The following is an 8,264-nucleotide window of genomic DNA, read 5'->3' as shown; positions in this document are numbered from 1 at the left end:
CCCATAAAGTCCAATACAGATAGTACAAGTAGGCCACATATTTGACTCTAAGCTTTCAAGAAACCAGTCAGAGAGGAAAAAATAGTAATTATACAGTTCACAGGTCCGCAGGTTTAAAAAAAAAAAAAAACTATCTTGCTACTAAGTATGGGAAGAACTTCCTCCTGCAGATCCTCATAAAAGGAACATTCTAACCTGAGTTTAACCCCTTGAGCTAGAGTTCAGAACATTGAAGAGTCGTCCTCCACTGTGCTCTGTCCTTGGAAACTCTTCCATGGAAAACATTTTTCATATTTGTTGCATGGAATGCAAGGATCAATGGCCCTAGCAAAGTCTCACACTAGTCATGATCATTTCTCAGAGCACACCCCAACAGTAGGGGGTGTGCTTTCTGATGGGATAGATCACAGTTAAGGTCACAATCAAGGGCCGGGCGCGGTGGCTCACGCCTGTAATCCTAGCTCTCTGGGAGGCTGAGGCAGGTGGATTGTTTGAACTCAGGAGTTCGAAACCAGCCTGAGCAAGAGCGAGACCCCGTCTCTACTAAAATTAGAAAGAAATTAATCGGACAACTAAAAATATATAGAAAAAATTAGCCAGGCATGGTGGCGCATGCCTGTAGTCCCAGCTACTCGGGAGGCTGAGGCAGGAGGATCGTTTGAGCCCAGGAGTTTGAGGTTGCTGTGAGCTAGGCTGACGCCATGGCACTCTAGCCCGGGCAAAAGAGTGAGACTCTGTCTCAAAAAAAAAAAAAAAGATCACAATCAAAATCAAAGGGAGGCACTTTTGTAGACATGAGCAAAAGCCTTAAATACTCATGCTTCCGTTGGGATGTCCTCTTTTTGCACTTACTCTGTCTCTGAGTACCTTTATTGTGATTTATTTCCTTGGAATTTCCATTCCTCCCTTACAGATGCTTTGGTGAGTGGTCATACTTCCAGCTGGACAGGAAGTACCCTCCCCACCACACAAAGAGACAAAAAAAAAAGAAAAAAAGAGGCTTATAGAGGGGGTGTCCTTCACTAGTACTTGAGCTGACTTGGGGATTGGTGCCCAAACCTCAGCTAATAAAGAAGTGTTCCTTTACCTCATTTTGCCTTCTGTTTACATGGGACAGTATTTAGGTGTCAGGATGTGGGTGCTCACCAAATACCATCTTTCCATCTCAACCCAAGTTTTATATAATAGTAGTGACTCTCACAGGGATTGCTTGTTTGCTCAGATCTACAGGGAAAAGGCAAGGAAGTCCACAGCCACGGATCTCTCTGAGCTTACGCAGGACTCCATCTGCCAAATGCATGTGTCATTCAATTCTTCCTCAACCAATAATCTGAGACACTTGAGTTCAAAGCTACCCATTCAACACAGAGGAAGTATCAGTATTTCAGGTCTCAGAACAGTGAGCAAATAGCTTTCTACTTAAAGGGCTGGCTCTTCTTTCTAATAACTATTTCCAAAGTCAAGGCACTGCTCACCAGTCCAGAAATGAACCCCCATTTGAAATCTGTAAAGTAGAGTCGTTTGGATTAAAATGATGATCTTGCCAACTTACGTGGAACTGGTTTGAGGTTGTTCAAATGCTTCTTTCGGAATTTTAAGGCCAGGGTTTCGCTTCTTGCCTGTGGGGAAAGATGTAAAGACAAAGTTAAGGTCTAAATCACAGCAAGAAAGCAAGGGCAGAGACTGCAGCACAGAAAAAGAGCTGACCTAGGCATGCAGTTCTCATCTCCACGTCCAGAATACCACTTCCTACCCAGGAAGTATGTGGTCATGAATGAGGTTTTTCATTAGCCCAGGGTGAAAATGTCAGGAGAAGAATGTCAGCTCTCTTTTCCTAGGAAGATATATCCTTTCTCCCTACTGAGAGTTTGTCATTCCAACTTCTTTGTTTTTTTCTTTTACACAATAATGATTAAGGCAAACACTGTTGATTATAGCTTTTTTTTTCCTTTCTTTTTAATGTCAGTAAAATGTAGTCACCCTTATCTCAGTATCCCACAATTTTCTAAATTGGTCTGTGAACAACTGCTACAGTTAGCAGTGGAAGTAAAGTAAAAAGAAAATTTTTTCCACTGTTCTATCCTGCCGTTTCCTTAACCACCTGCCATAAGTTGAGAAACCTAAGAGAGGCATAGAGAGTAATATTTATTTACATGTGCCCCGTTCCAGAAAGGATTAAGATAACAGATGGATTTATGCAAGGAGGTTATCACTTCTTTTAAGGCCAGATGGGAATGTAACCTGATGTTGTTCATTCCTGGGCTGAAACTACAAGAGAATTTGGCTCAAATACTTTTGTTGATGAGTAAAAAAGAACAGACTGAGAAATGCCAGCTCAGGAAGCAGATCAGAGCAGACAGACTTGTAAGGGCCTGAGATTTCCCTCATCTACGGAGATCCTGTGTCTTTTGGCATTGGGCAGGGGAAATCAAAGCAGAACGGAATAGAATGCCTGAAAAGAATGCTACCTTCTCACCTCTTCTCTACATTGCAGGGGAGCACTTCAGAGAGGACACAAACCCTGGATAAGGCCCTGGATAAACCCTGAAGCTACAAAGAAACCTGAAAAATCAAATGAAGTAAACTCCTGGAAGCAAGATGACATACAAAGACTTCGGTGACTCGCTCAACATCACAGAGCCAGCAATGACCCAATCAGAATCAGAATCTGGGTCTCCTGACCCCCAGGTCGAAGTTCTTCCCACTATTCCACGATGGAGGAAATTTAGAGATGACCAGAGAGGGTATGAGGTGGAGGGAACACGGGACTTTGAGTTTTAAAATAACCAGCCTACATCTGGTTCTTCCATTCATCAAGCAACCTCTGGAATCACTTTTCGTCTGACTTTCGCTTTTCTCAACTGTAAGATGGGTAAGTAACATCAACACCAACCTCATTGGACTGATGGGAGAATCAGAGCAGATAATGTATATGAAAGAACACTGAGATACCTTAAGTAGCTGTTAAGTAGAATTATATAGAAAACCAATCTGCACAGTCTCTTTTTTTAAAAAAACGTCATTTAAGAAATTCACAAACAGAATCGGCCATATTATCAGAGCCCAGTGTAATGTATAAGGGGGTCTTTTCTTTCTATTTCTTCAAAATCTAAAATCTAGAGTAATTCTGCCAAGTTGTACAAAGACAGGAAAAAAGTATGATTGGCAGTAATCAACATAGAGAAAGCCTTTTAGGATCACTTTCATTATATTAATAACAGGCTTTCTCAATTCTCTCCTCGTTTGGGCTTACCTATGCATTTCATAAGGTTCAAAATGCACCACTCACTTTCCTGCCCTTGGAGCTCAGATGACCATTCAGCACGTTACTAAGTTAGCCCGTTTTTGCCAATACATAGAGCTTTACTATGTACCAGGACCTATGCTAGGTGCTATACCCAACTATGATAATCCAAATAGATATATGACCTAATTCCAACAATTCCCATTCATGGACTTCAGTCAAATAACTAGGGAATGCTATTTTAAATGAAATACTCCAGTGAGGAATGAATGACAGATTCAACTTGTTCAGATAACTACATACACATTCCCAGCGCAGTACAGGTGACAGGTAATTCAGGTAATCCCAACAGATGCAATCCTAATAGTTCTCAATAATAAAACAAGACCAAACTGAAGTAAAATATATTTGGCCTGTGAGAAAAGGTTCCCAGTTGCCACTAAAGCAAACCAAAAGCAGACGTTACTCTTAAATTCCCACATCTCTCTTGTCTTTATTTCAAACTCAGTTCTTACTAGATGTACAGAGATACATCTATTTATTGAGGAAACTTCCTTTGAAAAACCTTAACATAGCAATTGATTAATGGCAATTCTTAATAGCAATTAATTACTATATTACAATCCAAGAAATCAACAAAACGTCTATACAAAAAAATAGGGGGGAGAGAGGGGGACAGAGAGAGAGAGAGAGAAAGAGAGAGAGAGAGAAGGAGAGAGAACCTTTTGGTACAGAAACCCAAGGAATAAACAACAATAATAAAGTCTCCCAAGCAGAAGACCCTTGGTTCTCTCCCCTCATCACCTTTATACTCAGCCTTCTACAGCCATATCAAGATCACTCTTACCCCAAATTTGCTGCTTCCTGGGTGAAATTACCTGCCTCTTACCTCCAGACTCCAGACCCCTGACTACACATAAATTGGAAATTTGCATAGTCTGCAAAGTTTTCTTAAGCCCAATATTTCAAAGCATACCAACCCCTGACAGCAACAAGAAAAAACAGTTCCAGAAGACACAAAACCTAGTGGAATTACACTGTTAGAAAATACACTGCCTTCGTTTTAAAAAGTTGCTCGAATAAAATAGAAATCACAAGCACACATGCCAACATTCCATAATTCACTTACTTGCCCATCTCTGACAGCGCAGCACAGCAAGAAGCCAGCAGAAGCGACTCTGATGAGGTTTTCAAGGCTGCAAGGAAGGCCAGCAGAAGAAAACCCCACAGAAGTCATTCTTTGCTTAGCTCCAAAGACCACACTTCCACAGGGAGAGACAGAACTGAGCAGACTCCACCCCCTCCTCAAGTTCGGATTGCAGCAAACCTCTGCAGATTCATTGTTCCCGGGGAAACTGCAGCTTCAGGAAGGGAGAAGGGAAGTGGGTCCATTTGGACACCCAGGCAGGCATGACATTAATCATTAACCAGACTTGGAGGAATAAATCTATAAAGTAATTCTGGACACAGCACAGTGTTCTCCGGCCTTTCTATAAATGCCTCTTTCATTTCTTAAAAGAAAGAAAAACAATATGTGGTAAGTTTCCAGCTGTGTTTATTTCAAAGCAATCTGTTCCCCCTAGGAAGGCTGCCAACACCTGACGCTGACACTGAACACTGTGTTTGAAGAAAAAAATTAATGGGAGGGAGCGATATGAATAATAAAGCTAAGTGGCTAACTCTGTTAAATGGTCTTTTCCCTTGATATTCTAAAGCAAAAAAGAAAAAAAGTCAGAAAATAGGCTCTATATGATGTCACATGCTAGCAACAAGCCTTCTCAGAAAGATAGAATTCTGTGTATTTCTGCAGATCTCAACAAGCCTTGCCCTCTTATTGGTACAATCTGCAAGGGGTAAGCCTCGTCAGCCTCATTGGGCACATGCGGCACTATATTGCATCAGCCCATGTCACACCCATGCCTGTGTTCTCTGAAAATACTGTAGTCCCACCACACACATGTATTTGCAAAATTCATCTTAAACTAAAGTTGGGTCGTTAGAATCCTGTCCTGGAGCAAAAATGGTACTGGAAAAAAAGAAAACCTTGCCAAGAGTTAGAAAATATTTACCAGGCCACAGAAATGTTCACTAGCTTTGACTGTACCGAAAATGATGGGGTACACAAGAGGTCTTGCTCAGCACCCACTTGCAGATGGTGAGCACAAAGGGCTTCTCTGATGTTCCTTATTACATAAAACAGAAGACCGTGTTCCGGTGCCAACTCAAACAGCACGAGAAGCCCACACGGTCAACAGAAGGTGGCATCGTGAGGACATGCTGATGCCTAAATATTTGTCAGCTTGGCTGAGAGTTGGGGGGCATGATTATGAGGGTTTACGATTACTGACACAGCTTCACAAAGGATGGCAGTGCTTCCAGTGCCAAATTTATTTTAAAAATCTGTTTCCCAATATGAATGGATTTCTAGCCAAGTAACTGGCAACCTGGAGGCCTTGGCTGCCCTCTCCTTACTACTTGCATCTAGGCTTGAGTTCCAAGGCTAGTTGGCAATAAAATCAGCACAGAATTGTCATTCGATGTTATTAAATTGCAATGATCACATGCAAAGCAACTAATGGAGCAGGGCAGAGGGAGGGGAGAGCAGGGAGAAAGCTGGCTTTACAAGAGCGACGTGGAAGTGGACAGGGACCATCCCATCCCCCAAAACTACTGGAACTCACACCACTGGGACTCCAAGCAGCAGGACACATTTCTTTGGAATTACATAAAGTTTAAGGAAGAAAAGCTGAAGAGCTCATTTTATTTTATTATTTGTTTATTTATTTGACATAAGAGATTGTTTTATGTGGATGACCAAGACTGAGTATATAGTACGTAACCAAAGTTAAATGAATTTTGTAACCATTGACTTTAGAAGCCTAATAAAAATATACTACACAGTTCATACACACAAAAATTTACTAGTTTCCAAATGGCAAGATGAGTCTTGCCAAATTTTCTTTTTTAATTTCAGAATATTAGGGGGGTACAAACGTTTTGATTACATGTTTTGTTTTTGTGCAGTTTGAGTCACAGTTGTAAGTGTGCCCATCACCAAGGTAGCGTGCGTGAGAAGAGCTCATTTTAAAACTGGCATTCATTTTGATTTCAAGGAGTCAGAATGAATCTTCAAGGACCTTACCTCTCCCCATACATAAACTTCCCATTATGTCCCCTTCCTGAACATAAAGTGACCACCTCTCAGTCAGAGTGTAACCTTCTGGAACTGCTACTACTGCCTTCTGCCTGGAGGGCTCTAGCCCTCTTGTGGACTAGAACTCAGCCTTCCAGATTCAGAACCTTCCCAGACCCTCCTGAGCACAGCCTAAGGATCACTGTCAACACATCACTGCTTTCACATTCCAGCATTTCACACAGGGGCTGGAATACAACATGAGCTCAAAGCAATTGTGCCAAAACTCTGATATTTTGGCTTAAAATGTCCACTCTCTTTAAAATAGATCTCCGTGACCGTCTTAGATTTATTTTCCTCATACCTTTTCTCACAATCTATACTTACTTTATTTTTGGTATTTATTTATTTTTGCATTTATTTATTAGTTATTTATTATCTATCTTCCCCACTAGAATGTAAGTTCCTTCATGGCAATGATTTTGCCCAGAGCCTGCACATTGTATATCTATTGACTGAATATTTGTTGTTCTTTTCTCAACTGTTTTGTACATTCGTATTGAACTCTTCAAACAAATAAACAAACAAACAAACAAACAAAAAGAACAACCCAGAATGGAGGGGACGTAGCACAAACTTTTAAGCATCAATAAGACGCCATTTCACATATTAGCTGTGCCACTTAAGGATGTGACCTTGAGAACATTTCTTATCTTAAACTAAGTTTCCACACCTGCAAACTGGAGATGATGTACAATCTCCCCAGGTCATTGAGAGACTCGATTAACTCAATGTATGTGAAGAAGTCTAGCTGTGTCTGGCATAATATAGGTGCTCAATAAATACTTTTTCTCTTTTCTGTGTTTGTGCTTATATTTTTAAAATATGAGCTAAGTGGAATGTCCTCTTTATGGGCATCTAGGCATCTTATTTTTTAAATGTTGCCCTCTGTTCTTCCTCTTTTGTGTTACTTATGCTAAAATTACATTTTTCAAACATTTCATCAATCTTGAGCCATACTCTCTATTCCCACTGACTATGGGAACTTCTCCAGGTCTATAGACTCAGCAGTTCTGGGAGTGAATGTAGCCAGTGCTTATAATTTTATGTTGTCTCAGCATCCATTTTTAAATATAAGTTAAATATTCTCATACCAGAAGCAGGGTTCAGCCACCCTTGACACAGTTTCCAATACCATACCCCATTGGAATGGCTCCAGCTGGTGGTCAGAGATAACACTTAGTGGTATCTCTCCTGCTTAGAAGGCTGGGCTCCCTGCTTTCCTGCCACTGCCTTTAAACTGACCATGCAGACATGTGCCCCTGAATATAAAGTGACCACCTCTCAGAGTGTAACCTTCTGGAACTAGTGCCTACTTGCTTGAAACCCAATTAAAGCTCCCCACAAGAAATCTGTTTGGATAACACCCTGTACCTAATAAAGGCATTGGGCCATGGGTCCCCCCCAACCCCTGCCCCGTGCTCTCTGACTTTGTGTGTGTGTGTGTGTGTGTGTGTGTGTGTGTGATTTCCAGTACCCTGCAGGGTCTGTAAGCACTAAAAATTCTTAAAATTTCACATTTTTCACATTGTGTTTGTGTCATTAGAGCCACACCTGAAATCTGACCGCTGACGGTGAAACCATCCAAAAAGGACCTTTGCAGGTGGATACTATGTTGGTGCACTTTTGTCCCAGCCCCTCAGCTGCTGGGGACAGCAATTACCAACTAAGCTGACAGAGTTTCATTCAAAACAGAGGCTTTGGATAGTCAGGGTGCAGCGGCTCATGCCTGTAATCCTAGCACTCTAGGAGGCTAAGGCAGGAAGATTGCTTGAGCTCAGGAGTTTGAGACCAGCCTGAGCAAGAGCGAGATCCCATCCCTACAAA

General features: G+C 41.4%; 1 protein-coding gene across 1 annotated transcript in view; it reads right to left on the bottom strand.

Annotated features, from left to right (window-relative positions):
• Positions 1-8,264, bottom strand: part of MAP2K6 (mitogen-activated protein kinase kinase 6) — a 109,795-nt gene that overhangs the window by 29,737 nt on the left and 71,794 nt on the right. The window contains exon 2 of the mRNA XM_012662246.1: positions 1,553-1,619. Within this exon, the coding sequence (XP_012517700.1) occupies positions 1,553-1,619 (67 nt within the window). The remainder of the gene's footprint in view (positions 1-1,552; positions 1,620-8,264) is intronic.

This window comes from Propithecus coquereli, unplaced genomic scaffold (assembly GCF_000956105.1).
Source record: "Propithecus coquereli isolate 6110/MARCELLA unplaced genomic scaffold, Pcoq_1.0 Scaffold76, whole genome shotgun sequence".
Taxonomy (NCBI): domain Eukaryota; kingdom Metazoa; phylum Chordata; class Mammalia; order Primates; family Indriidae; genus Propithecus; species Propithecus coquereli.
Note: the sequence above shows the minus strand (reverse complement) of the source record. Positions and strands in the feature narration are given on the sequence as shown.